General features: G+C 44.3%; 1 protein-coding gene across 1 annotated transcript in view; it reads left to right on the top strand.

The window, feature by feature from the left end:
* The window catches only part of LOC142664497 (uncharacterized), a 39697-nt gene extending 18256 nt beyond the window's left edge, over positions 1–21441 (top strand). Inside the window, exon 4 of the mRNA XM_075843589.1 lies at positions 17500–21441. Coding sequence (XP_075699704.1) covers positions 17500–19229 — 1730 coding nt within the window. The 3' untranslated portion in view covers positions 19230–21441. The remainder of the gene's footprint in view (positions 1–17499) is intronic.
* Positions 21442–21998: the final 557 nt, after the last annotated feature.

Here is a 21998-nt window from a genome sequence, read left to right as displayed (position 1 = left end):
AGTTGTGGTCAATGATTCCTGTTGTGAATGGTCCTCGGTTATGAGTGGTGTACCCCAGGGTTCCGTGCTGGGACCATTATTATTCAACTTATTTATTAATGAGATAGAGGATGGGTTTAATAGCACCATTTCTATTTTTGCAGATGACACCAAGCTATGTAATATAGTTCAGTCTATGGAAGATGTTTGTGAATTGCAGGCAGATTTAAACAAACTAAGTGTTTGGGCGTCCACTTGGCAAATGAGGTTTAATGTAGATAAATGTAAAGTTATGCACCTGCATGCATCATATGTCTTAGGAGGAGCTACACTGGGGGAGTCACTTGTTGAGAAGGATCTGGGTGTACTTGTAAATCGTAAACTAAATAACAGCATGCAATGTCAATCAGCTGCTTCAAGGGCCAGCAAGATATTGTCGTGCATTAAAAGAGGCATGGACTTATGGGACAGGGATGTAATATTACCACTTTACAAAGCATTAGTGAGGCCTTATCTAGAATATGCAGTTCAGTTCTGGGCTCCAGTTCATAGAAAGGATGCCCTGGAGTTCGAAAAATACAAAGAAGAGCAACGAAGCTAATAAGGGGCATGGCGAATCTAAGTTATGAGGAAAGATTAAAAGAACTAAACCTATTTAGCCTTGAAAAAAGACGACTAATGGGGGACATGATTAATTTATATAAATATATGAATGGCACATACAAAAAATATGGTAAAATTCTATTCAATGTAAAACCCCCTAAAAAAACAAGGGGGCACTCCCTCCATCTGGAGAAAAAAAGGTTCAACCTGCAGAGACAACAAGCCTTCATGGACTTAAAAAAGGCTTCGATAATATCCTAGAACAAAAAAATATAAGCTCTTATGTGTAGAAATTTGTTACTTCCCTTTTCCCATCCCTTGGTTGAACTTGATGGACATGTCTTTTTTCAACCGTACGAACTATGTAACTATTCCTGCTGTTCCTCCTGTTACACCTTCTGTCAGTACCAGTGCCGACCCCGATGCTCCCTGCCGCTACCTCCTCGCTATGATGGAGACACGAGGTCCTGCAGGGGATTTCTGAACCAGTGCCAGATCCACTTCAGACTACATACAAAGGCCTTCCCCTCTAATGACGCAGGGATCGCCTTCATAATCTCTCTCCATACTGGCAAGGCCCTGACAAGGGCGGACCCTCTTTGGGAATATCCGGGACCAGAGACTCGTGACTTGCAGTGTTTTTTACAGACTCTCAGTTCTATACTTGAAGAATCTGGGAGAGTTTCTTCTGCTGCTGACCCTACACCAGGGAGACATCTCTGTGGGCAAGTATGCCATTCAGTTCCGTACGCCGGTGGCAGAACTAACCTGGAACAACGAGGCCTTGGTGGCTACATTCTGGCAGAAACTGTCTTCTGGGATTAAAGACGAGCTTGCCGCTCGCAATCTGCCACCTACCCTGGACAATCTCATTCTACTAGCCACCCGGGTTGACATGAGGATCCGGGAGCGTTCCCAAGAGGTTCGCCGGGAGAGAGGATTTCCTGGGCTAGCTCCTAGTTTCAAGCAATCCCTGCTGTCCTCATCAGTTGTTCCACCAGAGGAGCCTATGCAGGTGGACCGGGTCAAATTTTCTACTCTGGAGAAACCATGCAGACACACTTTAGACCTTTTGTCTCTATTGCGGCCTCAGAGGCCGTGTTGTGCATTTGTGTCCCCAGAAGCCAAAGAAATTCCAGTGCCTAGGAAAGGTTGGAGAGACAACTCTAGGCGGAATGGCACTAAATAATAAATTCTCTTCCAAACTAACCATTCCTGTTACAATAGTGTACGGCGAGAAGACACTCCGGGTTTCCGCCTATCTGGACTCCGGATCCGCGGCAAACTTTATCCAGCAAGACCTAGTGGATCATCTCCAGTTGCCCACTGTTCCACTGGAGCCGTCTTTGGCTGTTGCCACGGTGAATGGTCTTTGTCTGCCTGATCCAATCGTGTCTGAAACCAAGCCGCTGAAGCTCCAAGTTGGAGTCCTTCATACTGAACTGATTGAACTTCCTTTTCTTGCCGTCAATCCGCTTCTACTGGGCCTGCCTTGGCTCCGGCTGCATGCTCCTGTCCTGGATTGGAGTTCAGGAGAAGTTCTTTATGGGTCCCAAATGTCTCCAGCGTTGCCTTTTTCACATCCACCCCGTCCAGCCTCCTCGGCCTCAGTCATTAGCGGGATTACCTACTTATTTTTCTCGATTTGCAGATGTCTTTAGCAAAAAGGAGGCTGAGATGCTTCCCCCCACACCGGTCTTAAGACTGTCTAATTGAACTGTTTCCAAATGCTTCTCCACGTGTATGGGTATATCATCTTTCCTTGCCAGAGACTCAATCCATGTCAGCCTACATCAAGGAGAATCTGGAGAAGGGTTCCATATGAATGTCTTCCTCTCCGGCCGGGGCCGGGTTCATTTTAGTTAAGAGGAAAGGCGGATCTCTTTGACCCTGCAGGATTTTTTCGTAACTAAACTTGCGTGGGGCTTACTATTTGATCCGAATCAGTCCAGGTGACGTGTGGAAAGCGGCATTAAGCACTCGAGACTGGCACTACGTATACCTGGTGATGCCGTTCGGTTTATGTAAGGCGGGCTTCCAGGAATTAGGATATCTTGATTTCTTCCGAGATCTCTATGTCTCTGTTGTGGTCTCTCTCGATGATATTTTGATTTTCTCTCCAGATCCCACGACTCATCGAAGGCATGTTCGTCAACTTCTACTGTGATTTAAGGGAGAACCGTCTGTATGGCAAGCTGGAGAAGAGTGTCTTTGTAAATAATTCTCTGCCCTTCCTGGGCTACATCATTTCGGATCAAGGTCTCAAGATGGACCCTGAGAAGGTAAAGTCCGTCCTGGAATGGCCACGTCCTCATTGCCTGTGATCCATATAGCATTTTTCGGGATTTGCCAACTTCTACCGGCAGTTTATCCCAAACTTCTCATCACTGACGGCTCCAGTCTCTCTACCCTTACCAAGAAGGGTGTGGACTCGAGAGGCAGAATCTGCATTTAATAGCCTCAGGAGTGCTTTTACCTCCGCCTCAATTATCCATCATCCTGACGTCTCTTGACAGTTTTTGCTGGAGGTGGACGCTTACTCTGTTGGTGCAGTTCTGTTCCAGAGAAGCTTCAATTTAAAGGCAGTGGTGTGTGGCTATTATTCAATAATTTTTTCCTCCACTGAGCGCAATCACTCTATTGGGGTTCGGGCGTTATTGGCCATCAAATTGGCTCTGGAGGAGTGGAGACATCTGCTAGAGGGCGCAGCTCATCCCATCTTGATATCCACTGACCACAAGAACCTCCCTTATCTCCAATCGGCTTAATGGCTAAATCCCCGTCAAGCCAGTTTGTGCTTCCCTAATGTCCTGCTGACAAAAATGTGAGGGTCCATTCCCTATCCAGGTAGTTTGAAACAAAGGACATTATGGAGTTCCTGCAATGTATCATAGACCCATCCTGCATTATTACAGCTAATCCTCTTCAAATTAGAGACATCCCGCCGGGGAGGACTTTTGTGGGGCTGGCAGAAAGGAGGATAATCCTTCGCTGGGGACACTGCTCCAAACTGACTGGACACGCGGGTGTTCATAAGACTCTAGACCTGACAACTCGTCATTTCTGGTGGCCCACACTGCCCAAGGATGTTGTGGACAATCTGTCTTCCTGCACTGTGTGTGCTTCTAACAAGGTTGCTCACTCCAAGCCTGCCGGTCTGCTCCAACCTCTGCCTGTGCCCAACGCCCCCTCGCAGCATATTGCAATGGACTTTATCACTGACCTTCCTCCATCAGTGTGATGCAATGTGGTGGTGGATCGGTTCTCCAAGATGGCTCATTTTGTTCCGCTGACTGGCCTATCTACTGCTCTTTGACTAGCTAATCTCTCTTCATTCAGCACATCTTCCGCCTGCATGGCTTGCCTCTCACATATGGTCTGATCGAGGGGTTCAGTTCACCTCGAAATTCTGAAGAGCTCTCTGTAAACTCCTGGATGTGACATTGTACTTTTTCTCAGCCTACCATCCCCAGTCCAATTGTCAAGTCGAGAGGATTAACCAGATCATGGATAATTATCTCTGCCACGTCATCTCCATGCAGCATGATGACTGGGTACAGTGTGAGTTCTCATGCAACACTCGCACAAGTGAGTCCACCAGTTCCACACCGTTCTACATTGTGTACGGTGAACATTTTAGAATCCCTCTTCCTGTGTTGGCTACATCTCAGGTACCTGCTGCGGACTCTGCATTTGGGGACTTTCTGCAAATCTGGCAACAGACCCGGTCCTCTATTCTGCTAGCAGTTGATCGCATGAAGCGAAAAACGGATATTAAAAGGAGAGAGCCGCCTCTGTATCTTCCAGGTACCAAAGTCTGGTTGTCCTCACAGAATATCCGTCTGAAGATGCCTTCGTACAAGTTTTCTTCCAGGTTCCTCGGACCCTTTGAAATACTACAACAGATAAACCCTGTCTCCTGTAAGCTTCGGCAGCCTCCTACCCACGGAATCCCCAAAACTTTTCATGTGTCCCTCCTGAAACAGGTTGTCTTGAGCCACTACAGTAAGACTCCCAGTCCCGCAGTTGCTCCCAGCGGTTCATCTGTGGTGTTTTTTTAGGTGAGGGAGATCCTGGACTGCAAGAGGGTAAGAGGAAGGACTTTCTATTTGGTAGACTGGAGAAGGTTTGGTTCTGAGGAGAGGTCCTTGGAGCCAGAGGAGAGCCCTAATGCCCCTACCCTCATTAAGAAATTTCTCTCTCGCTCTGGTCCCAAGAAAAGAGGGAGTAAGAGGTGGCATACTGTAGTGTACACGGCCGCGAACCGCCGTTCCTACTCACCCCTCAGCGGCTGCGGCCATGGATCTTCCTAGGAGACGCCAGCACTCACTTCCGCTCTGTTCGGCTGTGTCCCGTAGGGTGCACGCGCACGCTCATGCCCGGCTTTAAAGAGCAAGTGCGCGCACATGAATTTTATTATTAATCAGCCCTAATCTCTCTGTACTATAAAAGGTGCCCTCCGCACTATAAAAGGTGCCCTCCCCTTTCACTCCCTGACTGAGCATTGTTTGTAATTCCCATGTTAGTCTTTGCAAATGGTCCCTCTGTGTTATCCTGTTCCCATGACCTACTGCCTGTTACTGTGCTGTGTTGGTTCCTGAGCCCTAAGTCGTGTTGGAGTCGTGTTCTGTCATCGGTCAAGTCTGCTGTCGTACACCACGTATGGCCTAGCCTGATATCCTCCGCCTTGTGTGACATTCTCTGCCGTCTAAAGTTCCATCTGTGCCTAGCTACTGCGACTGTCCAGATTATTCAGGTACCCTTGTGCTGAAGTTTGTATATTTTGGGTACTCTGTTATTTGACCAGCTGCCTCCGCGCTACGGCGGTGCGGCATAGTGGGTACACGTACCCACAGATCATGACATTTGCTACATACTTAATGTGTTCTAGAAAATGGACATCTGGTGACTGCAGCCATTATTATCTAATTTTCATGTCCATGAATCTCTAAAATGATCCTGTTAAATGAAGACTGTGTGTAAGGTTAGATTTTCAGCAAATATATTAAAGCCGCCCCCCCCCCCCCCCCCCCTGGTCTCAGGACAAAATTATAAGTGTGATGGGATACATGGTGTAATATTGCCTGGTGCTGTTCAGTTGTGCCCCTCTGCCGGGGATGCACTGTTTTAGGGTCCCCTCTGTGTTCTCTCAAAGAAGTCATAGCGCTTCTCAGACTGTCGAACATACTCTATCTGTTCAAGTATTGGACAGAACTGCTCACGTGAGCTGCTCTGGCCAATTCGAGAACAGTGGGAGTGTCTCATAGTCAAAGAAGTGCTGAAGTCATTATGGAACAGCACAGAGGGAACCCTAAAACGGAAAATCCACGTGAGAGGGGCACAACTGAAGGGCACCAGGTAATGTTACACCATATACACTATCATATTAAATACATTGTCCTGGAACTGGAGGGTTGCTTTAAGCTGTAGTATTAAAGTGATTTCTAATTGGTATTGAAGGATCAAATGTGTTGGTAGGAGAAAGGCTTGATTGCCAGGTAAGGTGGCACGCACATTTATTTGTTTTATTAAGTCAAGGTTTATGTAATAAAAGCGCTGACTAGGAATAGACCAGAAACCTGTACTTTATCATCGATATATACATTATTTTTCCAAAATGTTTTTATTGCTATTTGCACAATAAATATCTTTTTTACAGTTGAACAAAAACAACAAAGCGATAACACCACTGTATCTAGGAGCGATGTTATATCAGAATTTGTTGCTGATCTTGCGTACAAACTTCAAGTATTTAGAGGCGTCTACTAAGTTATTAAATAGGAATGAACATCGCCACTATCAGTACAATAAATCATATAGTAAAGAAAACAATAAAATAACACCAAGTCAAGTATCAAATAGTGCTTTAAATAAGTATAAGTAGGAGTTCCTAAGAGGAACTCAAAGCCAGCCATGCTTCCCACGTTCCACCAGATATAGCCACCCAATGAGGACTAAGTACCCTATTCCCTTGCGACATGTATAGGTAAAAAAATGTGCCAAAGTGTTTTAGAGTGAATCGTGCGATTCCGCCTATCGGTGAGCATGTCCAGTACTCACATTTCATAATATTGTTGTTATGATATCGGCGGAGACCCCATCAATACCCTTTCCTGGTACCATACAGTGTTCTGGAAATTATTTTGTATAGCTTCCCTGATCCGGTGCGGAAGTACAGAGATAAAACCCCATGTGCCAAAAAAGGAGTCTGAGCGCTGTCTTGCATATCGAAGTCTCCGTCCAATCCATTTTAAACAAAAAAGGAAATTTATCCAAAAACAATTGGAATGGCGGTGCTTGTTTTTGTAACCATGTTTGTAAAATAGATTTTACACCTGCTGCTGCTATTGTTAGGGATCTGCCAGCTACTACGTCTAGGTATACTCCTGGGATTAATCAATCCACACCTGAGGCCAGACCTGTTCGACTGACACCATCTCCCACCAACCAGGGTGGCAGGCTCAGGAGTGGGAGAGCCTATCGTGGCCTGGTCAGTCGGAGTTAGCTCCGCCCCCTGTCCTTTATTACCTGCCCTGTTCTCTTCCTCAGTGCTTGTAATTCTTCTGGATTCCTGGCCTCACTGCTGCTTGCTCCAGCCTGCTCCTGCCGTGCTTCTGCCTTGCTGCAGTTCCGCTTACCCTGCTTTGCTTTGTCCCTGGCTTGCTTCCTTCTCCGTGCCCACTTTGGTATACTCTCTTCATCCTGGTCCTGCATTCTCATTCACCGCGGCGTTTCTTCGCGGCGTTCCGTGGCTACTGCCCCTTCCCTTGCGTGTTCCCTGTTTGTTCTCCCGTGCACTTAGACAGCGTAGGGACCGCCGCCCAGTTGTACCCCGTCGCCTAGGGCGGGTCGTCGCTAAGCCTCTTACGGACCTTACTCGCAAGGGTGCTGATGTCCTCCATTGGCCCCTTGAGGCCGTCCAGGCCTTTGAGACCCTCAAGAAGTGCTTTATCTCGGCCCCCGTGCTGATTCAGCCCAACCAAGAGGAGCCATTTATTGTGGAGGTTGACGCATCCGAGGTGGGAGTGGGGGCCGTCTTGTCCCAGGGTACCAGCTCCCTCACCCATCTCCGCCCCTGTGCTTACTTCTCTAGGAAGTTTTCGCCCACGGAGAGTAACTATGATATTGGCAACCGCGAACTTCTAGCCATTAAATGGGCTTTTGAGGAGTGGCGGCACTTCCTGGAGGGGGCCAGACACCAGGTAACGGTCCTTACGGATCACAAGAATCTGGTTTTCCTAGAATCGGCCCGGAGGCTTAATCCTAGACAAGCTCGGTGGGCACTATTCTTTACCAGATTTAATTTCTTGGTTACCTATAGGGCTGGGTCCAAGAATATTAAGGCTGATGCTCTGTCACGTAGTTTCATGGCCAATCCTCCTTCTGAGAAGGATCCGGCTTGTATTTTACCCCCCGGTATAATCGTTTCTGCCACGGATTCTGATTTAGCTTCTGATATCGCGGCTCATCAGGGTGCAGCTCCCGGGAACGTCCCTGGGGACAAACTGTTTGTTCCCCTGCAATACCGGCTGAGGGTACTTAGGGAGAACCATGACTCCGCTCTATCTGGTCATCCTGGCATCTTGGGCACCAAACACCTCATTACCAGAAACTATTGGTGGCCTGGGTTGCCTAAAGACGTTAGGGCTTACGTCACCGCTTGTGAGGTTTGCGCTAGGTCAAAAACCCCTAGGTCCCGACCTGCGGGCCTACTACGTCCCTTGCCCATCCCCCAGAGACCTTGGACCCATATCTCCATGGATTTTATCACCGATTTGCCTCCATCTCAGGGCAAGTCGGTGGTGTGGGTGGTAGTCGACCGCTTCAGTAAGATGTGTCACTTTGTGCCCCTTTAAGAAGCTACCTAACGCCAAGACGTTAGCTTCCTTGTTTGTGAAACACATCCTGCATCTCCATGGGGCCCCAGTCAATATCGTTTCTGACAGAGGGGTACAGTTTGTTTCCTTATTTTGGAGAGCCTTTTGTAAGAAGTTGGAGATTGATCTGTCCTTCTCCTCCGCCTTCCATCCCGAAACTAATGGCCAAACGGAAAGGACTAACCAGTCCCTGGAACAATATTTAAGGTGTTTCATCTCTGACTGTCAATATGATTGGGTCTCATTCCTTCCCCTTGCTGAATTTTCCCTGAATAACCGGGTCAGTAACTCGTCAGGGGTCTCCCCGTTTTTCTGTAATTTCGGGTTTAACCCAAGGTTCTCCTCCGTCTCCCCTGGGTGTTCCGATAATCCTGAGGTAGAGGATTTTCATCGGGAACTGTGCACTGTCTGGGCCCAGGTTCAGAAGAACCTAGAGGCGTCCCAGAGCACACAAAAGATTCAGGCGGATAGTAGACGTTCTGCTAACCCCCGCTTTGTCGTCGGGGAATTGGTCTGGTTGTCGTCCAGGAACTTGCGCCTTAAGGTCCCGTCCAGGAAGTTTGCCCCCCGATTTATTGGACCTTATAAGATCATTGAAGTCCTCAGCCCTGTATCCTTCCGTCTGGAGCTGCCCCCATCCTTTCGCATACATGACGTCTTCCATGCCTCCCTCCTTAAACGCTGCTCCCCGTCCTGGTCCCCCTCGAGGATACCTCCTGTTCCCATTCTCATCCCTGAGGGGGTGGAATTCGAGGTGGCCAAGATTATGGACAGTAGGATGGTCCAGGGCTCCCTCCAGTACCTGGTCCATTGGAGAGGATACGGGCCAGAGGAGAGGACTTGGGTACCTGCCCGTGATGTTCACGCTGGGGTATTGATCAGGAGGTTCCACCTTCGCTTCCCTACTAAACCGGGTCCTTTTAGTAAGGGTCCGGTGGCCCCTCATAAAAGGGGGAGTACTGTTAGGGATCTGCCAGCTACTACGTCTAGGTATACTCCTGGGATTAATCAATCCACACCTGAGGCCAGACCTGTTCGACTGACACCATCTCCCACCAACCAGGGTGGCAGGCTCAGGAGTGGGAGAGCCTATCGTGGCCTGGTCAGTCGGAGTTAGCTCCGCCCCCTGTCCTTTATTACCTGCCCTGTTCTCTTCCTCAGTGCTTGTAATTCTTCTGGATTCCTGGCCTCACTGCTGCTTGCTCCAGCCTGCTCCTGCCGTGCTTCTGCCTTGCTGCAGTTCCGCTTACCCTGCTTTGCTTTGTCCCTGGCTTGCTTCCTTCTCCGCGCCCACTTTGGTATACTCTTCATCCTGGTCCTGCATTCTCATTCACCGCTGCGTTTCCTCGCAGCGTTCCGTGGCTACTGCCCCTTCCCTTGCGTGTTCCCTGTTTGTTCTCCCGTGCACTTAGACAGCGTAGGGACCGCCGCCCAGTTGTACCCCGTCGCCTAGGGCGGGTCGTTGCAAGTAGGTAGGGACAGAGCGGTGGGTAGATTAGGGCTCACTTCCATCACCTCCTTCCTGCCATTACAGCTATCATGTGCAATAATTTACCTGCTCCCAGTGTATAGTTATAACTTCCTTTGTCCAAGCATCCAAAAATAGGCCACAAGGCATCATTAGGAACGAAGTTAGTCCGGTGTGTTAAAGTAAAAGTTTTTAGTCTATCCCCAAATGATTTCATTACAGGGCATGGCCACAAGCAGTGGTACAGATTTGCATCAGTCCCACTACATTTAAAACAGGACTATTATATATGCCCATCAAATAACCCATTGTGGGAGTGAGATACGCTCTGTGACATATCTTCATTCTCATTTCCAAATACCTAGCAGACGGTAAATATTTATGAGCTTGTTCTTTTGCCAACAGAACATTTCCATAAGTAAGAGTTGAATAATCCAGTACCCACTTGGAAAGAGAAACTGCCGCCTCTGCATAATTTATTAGTATGTGTAGAGCTTGATAGTTTCGTGATATCGCCCCCTTAACAGTTGTGAGTTTATTGAATTTCGCATGAATAGTGGGGTTCCAATCTCTATCGGTTAGTTTATGTAATAAAGTGTTAATATAATTTTTCGCCTGAAAATACATGAATTGTGGGAATAAGATATCTGGATATTTCCGCAGAAGCTCTATTCTTGTATACATCCTCTTTTCAGCAACATGAAGTAAGAAATATATGTTTTTGATACCCGCCCTTTACCAGTGTCGAAATATTGCATGAGACCCATCATCCTGGAAGTTGGGATTCTTGACTAAGGTTAGATAAGGTGAGATCAAAGGGGAAACTTCCAATATGCATCTGATTTTGTTCCACCCTTTCCATGTAGAAAGCAAGAGAGGATTATCTTTCACTCCTTCCGGCAGCATTTGATGCTGTAAATGAAGCATGGTGGGTAGTGCACAATATGGGAGGAGGTCTTGTTCTAACTTGGAGTCTGAAAAATGTGATTTGTTATTTATCCAATCCCTTATCACCCGAAGTAAGGATGCCAGATTATATATTCTGATATTAGTGAAAGCTATCCCTCTGTTGAGTTTAGGTTGTTGTAACAGTTTGTACGCTATCCTTGGCCTCTCCCCCCCCCCCCCCCCCAATAAAATTACGGTATAAGAAATTTAGACTTTTTTTTTGTCCCCCTGGCGTGGGATAAATTGGGAACGTATGAAATAGATATAAAAGTCTGGGTAATTCGGTCATTTTTAATAAGTATGCTCTTTCCAGTTATGAAAGGGCCAGAGATCCCCATATCTTCAGAGTCCCCTCCAAAGTTTGTATGTATGGACGGAGATTTCAGCGAGAAAGCTTGCCACCTAAACGGATATGCAGATGACCATAAAGGTCGTGACAGTCCCCTAAGCAAAAGTGCCTCAGTTTTATCAATGTTGAGAGTGTAGCCCGAAAGGCTTCAAATGGTGGACAGGTCCCTCAATATATGAGGTATGGCTTGTTTGGGATTGGAAATCAGGAGTATGTCATCCGCAAACGCTGCTAATTTGAGTTCTACCTCGTCTTTTTTTTATGCCCTGAAATGCTGGGGAGATCTGTAAATGATGTAATAAAGGATCTATCGACAAATTAAAAAGTAGGGGAGAAAGTGGGCATCCTAGTCATGCCCCTCTAAACATATCTACATGAGGTGTGTTATGTCCGTTAACCGTGATTTGTAGTCCTAGTGTCAGTTTGTAGGAGCGCTATGTAGTTCATAAAAGTAGCACCGAATTTGCGCTGTGTTAGGGCCTCAGTCAAGAAAGGCCATTCCACCTTATCAAACGCTTTCTCCGAGTCTAGACTCATGAGCATAGTTACCTGGCTATGTTGATTTTGAGCTATCACTGTGGCCGCTACTGCCGCATGAATATTCTTTATGCACTGGCTTCCCTAACTGAAGCTTGTCTGTGTTGGACTAAGTATTTGTGGTACAATGAGCTGTAATCTTTTGGCTAGAATTTTAGATAAGAATTTATAATCGCTGTTCGGCAGTGATATGGGTCTATAAGACTGTGGGTCAATCGGATCTTTGTTTAGTTTTGGCAAGAGAATAATTCTGGAGTCCGTAAAGTAGTCTGACAGAACTGTCTGTGTATAAGCGGAATTATATAGGTTAGTTAAAGTTGGAATTATTTCTGGAGACAGCATTTTATAAAATTCAGCCGAGAATCCATCCGACCCTGGTGTTTTACCATTTACAGATGCTTTAATTACATCACAAACTTCCTCCTTTTGTATAACAGAATCGAACATATTTTGCTGTTCCTCTGGGTGGGCACCTGTAAAGTGTGAAGGAAAGATCAAATTTTTAAAGGGTCCGCTGGGGCAGCTCGATATAAATCTTGAAAGTAGTCCTGGAAGATTTTCCCTATTTTGTCCGGATTACAGGTTAAGCTCTCTGTTTGAGGATTACGCAGTGTCTGGATGGGTTTGTATGGTTTAATTCACTTTGCCATAGTGGCTAGTAAAGATCCTGCCTTATTTCCCCATCTATAGAATCTATTCTGTGTGTGTTTGACCTGCCATTGTGGGTTCACTTGTCCAAAAGTTTCTAGAAGATGTTTAGCTGTTATATTTGTTGAGCTTGAGGGGTTGGGTCCTGAGCATATATTGATTGGGCTGACCGCAAAGATGTATGTAGTTTGTTGAATTGTTCCCGTTGTATTTTTTCCTATGTGCTATGTAGCCAATTATGTGACCTCGGATTACGACTTTTGCCGTTGCCCAGAGCAAAGGTGCATCTTCTAGGTGTTCCATATTATCATCCAGGTAGTTAGTCCATTGTATCTTTAAATAGTATTTAAAGTCCTCTGAATCTACCAGGTACGATGCAAACCTTCAGAACATAGTTCTCTGTTGAGGTATAGCTATCCGAAAAGACATATGTATAGGTGCATGATCCGAAATTGTTATTGGGTTAATTCGGGATACGAGATGGTGTGTAAAGAGTGTAGTGGATATAAAAAAATAATCAATATGAAAATTTGTTGTGTACCGCAGAATGGCATCTGTATTCCCGTGAGTTTAAGTTTGTGATCCTCCAAGGATCGCAGGAACCCAGTTGTTCCTTAAAGTCCACAGATCAATCCACACACTGCTCATGTGGTGACACGTTTCGTCACCACGTAACTTCCTCAGAGCTCTGGGAAAGTCAAGTGGTGACGTAACGCGTCAGCGTACGCACCTCTTTCTGTGACGTCAAATGCCGAGCATTGTGTGGATTGATCTGTGGACTCACCTGTGGAACCGCTTGCTGCATACACGTTTTAAACGTATAACCTTCATGCCGATGAGGGCCTGATGACTCAAGAGCTTGATGACCAGAGAGACGTGGTTAATATACATACGTTTCGTCCTAGTTTACTTGCCTATTAACCCATATGATATATGGTTCATCAAGGAACTCTCTTCATTTGAACAATAACTGTTTCTTTTCAAAAACCACTATTGCCTTTTGGGCTCCTGCGTATTTCTGGCCTGGATGCCGGCCACAACATGATCTCTGGAAAAGCACCAAAGCTTGCAATCTGACAGATCCACAGCACATATGGAATTTAATGACAACATCTCAACCTCCACTTCAGAAGCCATAACTATTGGCGATAAGTATATTATTTGACATGGGCTGTTGAACAAATCTTGTTGGCTAAAATCTGCATGCTATGTTGATGCAATTTATTGCAATTTTTCATTGTAATTTCCTACAGCGAGTTCTATAGGTTACACATATTGTTTACATCCCTTTCATTGTATCCTTACAGTGGGATCCATAGGTTATATATGTGGATGCACTCATGTAGTGCATCAAGTTACACCCATTTTTGTATCCACACCTGACACATTGAATATGTTCCACACATTAAAGGAACAGTGTCATCGCAAATAATTTTTTTATATGTTAAAGATGTTAGTGCTGTAATAAAAACGTTTATATTCATTTGTGTGTTTGTGTTTTACTGTTTCTTATTTTTACACTTTTTCTTCCCTATGGGGGCTGCCATTTTTTGTTCCATTTCTGTGTGTGCCGATTAACGACACACACAGACATGGAATACGGCAGCCACAGTCCCATAGGGACTGCGAACGGCTCCCGTCCCATTGACTGCCGTGTACGTCGTCTGTGTGGGAACTGCGCATGCGCCGCTCCCACACAGACCTATTCAAAATTGGTGCCGTCCGGCGCCATTTTCCTGTGGACCGGAAGTCGCGGCCGGACAGTAATATTACTACTTCCGGTCGCGGCTTCCGGACTTGTGCACATGGAACAGCGGCAGCAAACGGAGCGGACGGGCCAGAGGGAGCCGCGGCGGCAGGAGCAGGTAAGAGATTTCAATGTATGTTAGTGTTTGTGTGTGTTTACTACTGTATGTAAACCTACTACACTGTGGGTTACCTCAAAAAATGGCGACACACAGTGTAGGAGGTTAAACCTTTCAAACCCCTCGTTTATCCCGGCACTAGCCAGGATAAAGGAGGGGGGGATGCTGAGAGCTCACTAGAGCGAGGGCTTTTAACCCAATGTTGCAATGCTGCAATTTAGAAACAGCCCCATCTAGTGACCAAAAATGGGTAGTATTATAAATTAGAAATAATTTATAATATTTCCTGGCTCGTGCCAAAAAAAAAAAAAAAATTTGAACAATGTTTAATCACCCACACACTAAATGTTTCTTTTTTTTAAAAAAAACATGTTTTTCTGGCAACACATTCCCTTTAATTCCAATCGCTAAACGCATGATCTGCACATTGCCCATTACTAAACGGGTCTATTAAACGCATGATCTGCACACTGCCCATTACTGAACGGGTCTATTACTAGCTTACCATACTGCAACACTTGATCTTGAACTTGATGTTATAATCCTTGATTATTATTGATAATTCATGTGTACTAGTGACCCGGCCGGGCCTGTGGTGTCTATTTTTGTTTGTCTATTGTATGTATTTTGTGTTTGATTGTTTAAATTGATACAGGGTCGCACTTATCGCTACCCTCTGTTTCTTAACTTACTGATAATACATTTTTGATATTTTTATACATCGCTGAGCCGAGTGCCAGTTTACCAGTGGTTTCCCCTCAATTTCCCTTTCTCCTTGCCCCTTTCCCAGTTCCCTTTGTCCCTTTCCCCTTTTCGCATTATAATAGTTTACACTTACTGGTTGGCACCGTACGATTTGTACTGAGCTCTAGCATTTAATATGATCCAATCTCATATATAGTTTAGTACATAGTACATCTGCAATTCAACAAGTTTTTAAAGGAATGTGCTAAAGTGGGGACTATCTCTCCCCTAATTATGATTTGATATTCTCAGCCATCTTCCATGTGAAGGTGTCGCCTGGCATCCAAAGGATTGTCAAAGGTTAGTGATCTTGTTCCATCTTTTATTCTCAGCTTGGCCGGGTATAGTAGTTGAAATTTCGTGTTCTCTGCTAGCACTTTACAGATGGGTACAAAAGTCTTCCTCTTTTGCGATACTGCGGCTGAAAAATCTTGGAAACTTAAGATTCGGTTACCCTGAATCCGCAACTCCCTTTGCTGTCTATATGCCCTCAGAATTCTCTCTTTTACCCATAAATTTAGATATTTTTGCAATAACCTAACGTGGTCTGCTATTTCCGTTTCCCCTGTTGGCATCCAGAGGGCCAATTCCAAACGCTCTTTCAATTGTTAGAGGGTCACTCAGTGTCTCCAATTTCAGAGCCGCTGGCAGTTCCTTAGTCAGTCGAAAAGATGTTCCCCTCCTACACCCTCTGGGATGCCAACAAAGCGCAGATTGTTTCGACGATGTTGGTTTTCCATGTCTTCCACCTGGTCTCGGAGTGCCACCTCCAATGTTTGGCTGTGTTGTAGAGTGGTTTCAAGGTGGGCAATAGTTTGTTCCATCCCTTGCACCCGAGTTTCCAATTCCACTATTCTATGCGCATTGTTAGTAATTTGAGATAGCGTGGAATTTATTGAGGTATGGAGCACTTCGAGACGTTTGTCAAACAATGGGATCAATAGTTGTGATACTTTGTCAGCCACCAAGACTGCTTGAAGATCATCCCTATTAAAAAGTCCCAGAGGACTAGAACTAGGAGAGCGGTTTGGAGGAGTGATGTCATCTCCTGAAAAAAGATCAGCCGTATTGGATACCTCATCAGGTGAAACTTTACTTTTAGTATTGGATGTTTTGGAAGTGGCCTTGTATTTGGCCTGCAGCTTTTGTATATGCATTTTTCTGTCCCTGATCTTTAGTCAGCTCGCAGCTGTCTGCCAGACGATTTTGTAGTAAGATTTCTGTCCATAGCAAGGTCCCAGCGGACCGTTTCAAATGCAAGGTAGAGGCAGAGTTATAAATGCAAAATAGGTTACATAAAGAGCACAGTCCCCATGTACCTATTTCTATTGCCTCATTTGAAGAATAGGCGCCCTCTAGTTGCGGTCATCTAGTTAGAAGATGTAACAGAGGAGGGCAGTTTTCCCAATATCTGTGTCGTAAAAGTGAATGTGATGATCCAGTCGGTAGTGATTACCAGAGATAGTAGAGTATCCTGTGCATATAAAAGTATTCTCAGTATAAACCGTCAATGGATGTCAGTCCGCACATAAGAGTATAGTGCACTTCAGCGTCAAGAGATTCAAAGTTACAGGGATGTAGAGAAATCTACAAATCAGCCACTACATGGCGTCAGACACTGTGCAGTTTCTGCAGTAAGTTGTATTTCATATCTAAAAGTTTCCAGTTCACACGCAGGGAACAGTAGTTTTTAAGGAACGTTATTCTCCTCAAGTCACATAGATAAGCAAACCACATCGATATGTTGTCATGCAGTGAGGCAAGTAGGGTAGCAGTGCAGAGAACTTCTCTGTATCCAGGCGGTGATGTAGTGTCCGATACCAGTGAGGTGTCCCGGTCGGTCTTGCGGGAATGTGTGAGAAGTCGTCAGCGGTCAAGCACTGCAAATCATCCCACTACACTGAAGGGAGCCGTGCTGGAAGGGACCCTCATCTCTTTCCGCCCTTTCTCCGGTGGTCGTTTGTGTCACCTCTCTTGTAGCGTGTCAGGGAATTAGGCCCTAGATCCCGCGGCCTGGCGGGTAATGGCACCGCCGCCTCTAAGAGCGATCTCACACTCACCTGTTGGGCCGAATTCGGCAATAGATAATGAGCTCCCGCAGCAGAGTAAGGCTGTCTCCGGGGTGTAGTCGTGTCTCAGGTCTCAAAAGCCTATGATGCTTGGTCCAGAGACTAGGAGCTGCAGCGTGGAGCAGGAGCCAAGTTGAAACGCGGCCATCCTGGATGTCCCGCCATCGGAAGTCCATCTATATATTTTATTTTGTAATCAAAGTTTTCTCTTTAAGCCAAAGCCAGGAGTAGAATCAAAACCAATTACGTATACTTCTCCTTCCTGCTTGATCCACTTCTGGCTTTAATTTAAGAAATAAAAATAAAAAAACTCCGTCAAAACTGCATTTGTGTTTGTCTGAAATGAATGTTATAAATTTTGTCTGCTTTGTGGGTTAAAAAAAGCTAATTATATTCATCCTAATCCTAACAGAAAACTCCAGTAAGAAGACTGAGGGAAACTTCATGCTATCGATAAATCATAAAGTAGAAGATAAAGATATGCAGCAGTCTTCAGGAGAAAACCTCATTACCCTTAATGTAAATCCAGGACTTCACAGTACAGATCTATCATATATTTCCCCTAATCATGAGGAACCTTCTCCTGACCAATCACAGATTGCTACCACAAGTACAGCTCAGAAAGGCGGTAAAAGGTTTCAATGTGGTCAACAATGCACAAAAATCTCAGGTCTTTTAACACAGAGAATTCTCACAGGGGAGAAGCCATATTCATGTTCAGAATGTGGGGAATGTTTTACACATAAATCACATCTTGCTGTACATCAGAGAAGTCACACAGGGGAGAACCTGTATTCATGTTCAGAATGTGGGAAAAGTTTTACAGATAAATCACATCTTGCTTTACATGAGAGAAGTCACACCGGGAAGAAACCGTATTCATGTTCAGAATGTAGGAAATCCTTTAAATCGAAATCACATCTTGCTGTACATGAGAGAAGTCACACAGGAGAGAAGCCGTATTCATGTTCAGAATGTGGGAGAGGTTTTACACAAAAATCACATCTTGCTGTACATGAGAGTAGGCACACAGGAGAGAAGCTGTATTCATGTTCAGAATGTGGGAAATGTTTTGCACATAAATCAGATCTTGTTATACATGAGAGAACTCACACTGGAGAAAAGTCATATTCATGTTCAGAATGTGGGAAATGTTTTACACGTAAATCAAATCTTGCTGTACATGAGAGAATTCACACAGGAGAGAAGCTGTATTCGTGTCCAGAATGTGGGAAATGTTTTACAGATAAAGTAAGACTTGTTGTACATGAGAGAATTCACACAGGAGAGAAGCCATATTCATGTCCAGAATGTGGGAAATATTTTACATATAAATCACGTCTTGTTGTACATGAGAGAAGTCACACAGGAGAGAAGCCATATTCATGTCCAGAATGTGGGAAATATTTTACATATAAATCACGTCTTGTTGTACATGAGAGAAGTCACACAGGAGAGAAGCCGTATTCATGTTCAGAATGTGGGAAATGTTTTACAGATAAAGCAAGTCTTGTTACACATGAGAGAATTCACACAGGAGAGAAGCCATATTCATGTTCTGAATGTGGGAAATGTTTTACATATAGATCACATCTTGTTAGACATGAGAGAAGTCACACAGGAGAGAAGCCATATTCATGTCCAGAATGTGGGAAATATTTTACATATAAATCACGTCTTGTTGTACATGAGAGAAGTCACACAGGAGAGAAGCCGTATTCATGTTCAGAATGTGGGAAATGTTTTAGAGATAAAGCAAGTCTTGTTACACATGAGAGAATTCACACAGGAGAGAAGCCATATTCATGTTCTGAATGTGGGAAATGTTTTACATATAGATCACATCTTGTTAGACATGAGAGAAGTCACACAGGAGAGAAGCCATATTCATGTTCAGAATGTGGGAAATGTTTTACAGATAAATCACGTCTTGTTATACATGAGAGAAGTCACACAGGAGAGAAGCCGTATTCATGTTCAGAATGTGGGAAATGTTTTACAGATAAAGCAAGTCTTGTTACACATTTGAGAATTCACACAGGAGAGAAGCCATATTCATGTTCAGAATGTGGGAAATGTTTTATTACTAAATGCAAACTTAAGGATCATCAGAGAAGTCACACAGGGGAGAAGCTGTTTTGATGCTCTATATGTGGAATATATTTTACAAGGAAATACGTTTTTTAAACTTAGAGAATTTACATGAAGCCATATTCTTGTTTAGAATGTGAGAAATAAGATTCTAGGGATTGCTCATCCAGGGGACAGTGATACACCATGGACCAGGATAAAGGGATAATTCACCTTATCAAAGTCCTACAGTCCACACAACTTTACTCACTAAGTATTTCATGCAGTAGGTAAGCAAGCTAGTACGTCTAAAATGTAGAGATAGGGAAGATACTCCGCTAAGATACCAGAAAACTCGCCACTTGGGCAGATGGTTGTTGAGGATTGGTTGGGCTATTCTCATGCTCAGGAGTTGGCACCACATCCTGGTTCTTTATTGTGTCTACATTTTATTAAAGTAATGGAGGATTGCCTGTACTATAGTGGCACCCTGACTGGTGTAGTTAGTGCTCAAAAACTAAACTGTAATGTAAGAGATAGTAGCCTGGGGTATCAGCATGGACAATAAAGCTCCAACGCATTTCAGGGACTGAACGGACCTATTCGTCAGGGGTAGGATTGCCCTAGCTGATCTGCTTCTCATTATTTCACTAGATAAGAAAAAGAAGAATTAAGTCTAAGGAAACCAAAATCATCTGTTACTGCGTTCTTATAATTAAGTGTACGTGAAAGTGATTAACTGATGTTTAACCCGTTAGTGACCGCCAATACGCCTTTTTCACGGCGGCCACTAAAGGGCTTTATTCTCATGCATAAGCCTTTTTACGGCGCTGCATCAGAATAAATTAAACAGAGCAGGGAGCTGTCAAATCTCCCTGCTCTCACCTGCCAGGCGTAGCTGAGGGCTGGGGGCGTCCCTATTTTAACAGGTGAGATCAATATAAGTATCGATCTCGCCCGTTAACCCTTCAGATGCGGTGCTCAATAGCGTGCACCGCATCTTGAGAGTAATTTTTGGAGAGAAGGAGGGAGCTCCCTCTCATCCCACTGACACCTGGCGATAAGATCGCCGAGGTCCTGTGTCTCCGGGGGCCTAATAAAGGCCCCCAGGTCTGCCTGTAGCGAATGCCTGCTAGGTCATGCCGGAGGCATGTCCTAGCAGATGCCTGACCGTTTTAAACGGCCAGGCAGTAATACACTGCAATACAAAAGTATTGAAGTGTATTACAATAGCGATCGGAGGATCGCATATTAAAGTCCCCTAGTGGGACTAGTAAAAAAAAGTTTAATAAAGTCAATTAAAAAAAAAAATGAAAAACCCGCTTTTTCCCCTTACAAACTGCTTTACTATTAAAAAAGTTACACACATTTGATATCACCGCGTCCATAACGACCCCGTCCATAAAGCTATTACATTACTTAACCCGCACGGTGAACACCGTAAAAAATTAATAAAAAATTACGGAAAAATTGCTGTTTTCTGTGAATCCTGATATTAAAAAAATTTGATAAAAAGTCGCATCTACTCCAAAATGTTACCAATAAAAACTACAAGTCTTTCCGCAAAAAAAAAAAAGCCCTCATACATCTGCATCAGCGGAACAATAAAAAATGTTATAGCTCTTTAAATATGGAAGAAAAGCGTTTTTGCTGTATAAAAATAGTAAAACATACAAAAAAACGATACAAATTTGATATCGTTGCAATCGTAACAACCCGCTGAATAAAGTTATTGTGTTATTTATACCACACGGTAAAACGGCATAGATTCAGGACGCGAAAAAGAGTGGTGAAATGTCTGATTTTTTTCCTATTCCCCCCCCCCCCCCCCCAAGAAAAGTTAATCAAGAAATAATATGTACCTCAAAATGGTGCTATTAAAAAATAAAATTTGTCCAGCAAAAAACAAGACCTTATACTGCTATGTCCACGCAAAAAAAATAAATTATTGTTCTTGGAATGCGACGATGGAAAAACGTAAAAAATAGCTTGGTCATTAAGGTCTAAAATAGGCTGGTCATTAAAGGGGTTAAATAAGTACATTCTGTGTGGACTTCATCTTGGATATTTGGAATCCATTTTGTCTTAAAGGCTCCGTTTTGTGTTTGAAGAGTCATTATATTGAGTGATCTTGACCTATGTTACCGCCATATATGTCCTGCCTTACGATTATGCACTGTCCTCTTTTTGTTTTATTTTAGGTACATTTTGGTTTTATGGCTGCTATTTAAATGGTATTTACAACTGTTTTGTGTCTTAATAAAGAATGTAGTATTTTATTTTCCGTATTGGGTGGATATTCTTTATTATAGCATTATGTGATATCAGGGGACATTACAGGGAGGAGGTAGAAGAGGAGAGGACTAAAAGTCCCAGCATGTCCAGGCTGTTATGATATATCAGAGGACATTACAGGGAGGAGGTAGAAGAGGAGAGGACTAAAAGTCCCAGCATGTCCAGGCTGTTATGATATATCAGAGGACATTACAGGGAGGAGGTAGAAGAAGAGAGGACTAAAAGTCCCAGCATGTCCAGGCTGTTATGATATATCAGAGGACACAACAGGGAGGAGGTATAAGAGGAGAGGACTACAACTTTCAGCATGCCCAGGCTTTTATTATGATATATCAGAGGACACCGCAGGGAGGAGAGGACTACAACTCCCAGTCATAGGCAAAAATTAAGACATTAAAGCGTAACTAAACGTTCGATCAACTTTGTATTTTCTAGCAGCATGTGTAGTATAAATATATTTTGTAATATACTTTAATAATTCATTTGGATCCCTTTTGTATTATAAATGGCCACTCTGACACTTTTCTACCACATTTTATTTCTTGT

This window comes from Rhinoderma darwinii, chromosome 1 (assembly GCF_050947455.1).
Source record: "Rhinoderma darwinii isolate aRhiDar2 chromosome 1, aRhiDar2.hap1, whole genome shotgun sequence".
Lineage (NCBI taxonomy): Eukaryota > Metazoa > Chordata > Amphibia > Anura > Rhinodermatidae > Rhinoderma > Rhinoderma darwinii.
The sequence above is the reverse complement of the archived record's forward strand: the minus strand, read 5'-3'. Positions and strand labels throughout refer to the sequence as shown.